Below are 871 nucleotides of genomic sequence, written 5' to 3' on the forward strand. Positions count from 1 at the left end.
GTTTAATGAAACAAAATTAGTAGACTACTGAGACAATGAAATTAATATTTTATTTTATTAAGACAATTCATCATGACAAATACCAACAGGAGAACAAATATTTCAAGAAAATTGATTGCATGCATAGAGTTGGAATGGGCACCACGTAGGTTAATGCAGGAAAGTAGGATTGGGTTTTCTAAAATTGAACAAGATAATGTTCAGTGGATAAATAAATTACAAAAGAAAATTCAAAGTCATAGCTAAAGGGATTTTTCTCCATGATACTCTCAACTTCTTCAAGAAAAACAGCACAACATTTTGCATCATGATCCAATTCCTAGTTGAATCCAAAGCTATTATGGAGTGTGGTGTTTTTATCAATTTCTTCGCTAGTGCCCTGGGGTGGGAGATTGGGGATAATAGGCTTCAGAAATTTGAAGTCATTTGCCCCAGAGACTCCTGTCAGACATATCTCATACTTGTAGCTATGGGACAGGGTTCCGGTGTTGCTGACGTCCACCAAGTGGTCTGGAAAGTAGCCCTCCGGCAACGAATAGCGATTCACAGACGCAGCCCTGTTCCTGTTGCACAACCGCATGACAACAAACAGGAGCACAGAGAAGAGGAAGAGCGAGGAGACCGAGGCCAGAGCGATGACCAAGTAGACCGTGAGGGAGTCAGCGTGGGGCTCCTCAGGGGCCACCTCAGGCAGAGGCAGGTAGGGCTGAGAGAAGCCATCCACCAGGAGCACGTGCAGCGTGACGGTGACAGACAGGGGCGGCTCCCCATTGTCCTTGACCAGCACCAGGAGCCTGTGCTTGGGCGCCTCGCGCTCACTCAGCACTCTGGCCGTGCGCACCTCGCCATTGTGCGCCCACACGCTGAACAG

General features: G+C 47.1%; 1 protein-coding gene across 1 annotated transcript in view; it reads right to left on the minus strand.

The window, feature by feature from the left end:
* Positions 1–319: 319 nt before the first annotated feature.
* PCDHB5 (protocadherin beta 5) overlaps positions 320–871 on the minus strand; it is a 2,349-nt gene continuing 1,797 nt past the window's right edge. Inside the window, exon 2 of the mRNA XM_006891219.1 lies at positions 320–870. Coding sequence (XP_006891281.1) covers positions 320–870 — 551 coding nt within the window. The remainder of the gene's footprint in view (position 871) is intronic.

The sequence above is a fragment of the Elephantulus edwardii genome, unplaced genomic scaffold (assembly GCF_000299155.1).
Source record: "Elephantulus edwardii isolate Elephantulus edwardi_28Jun2011 unplaced genomic scaffold, EleEdw1.0 scaffold00095, whole genome shotgun sequence".
Lineage (NCBI taxonomy): Eukaryota > Metazoa > Chordata > Mammalia > Macroscelidea > Macroscelididae > Elephantulus > Elephantulus edwardii.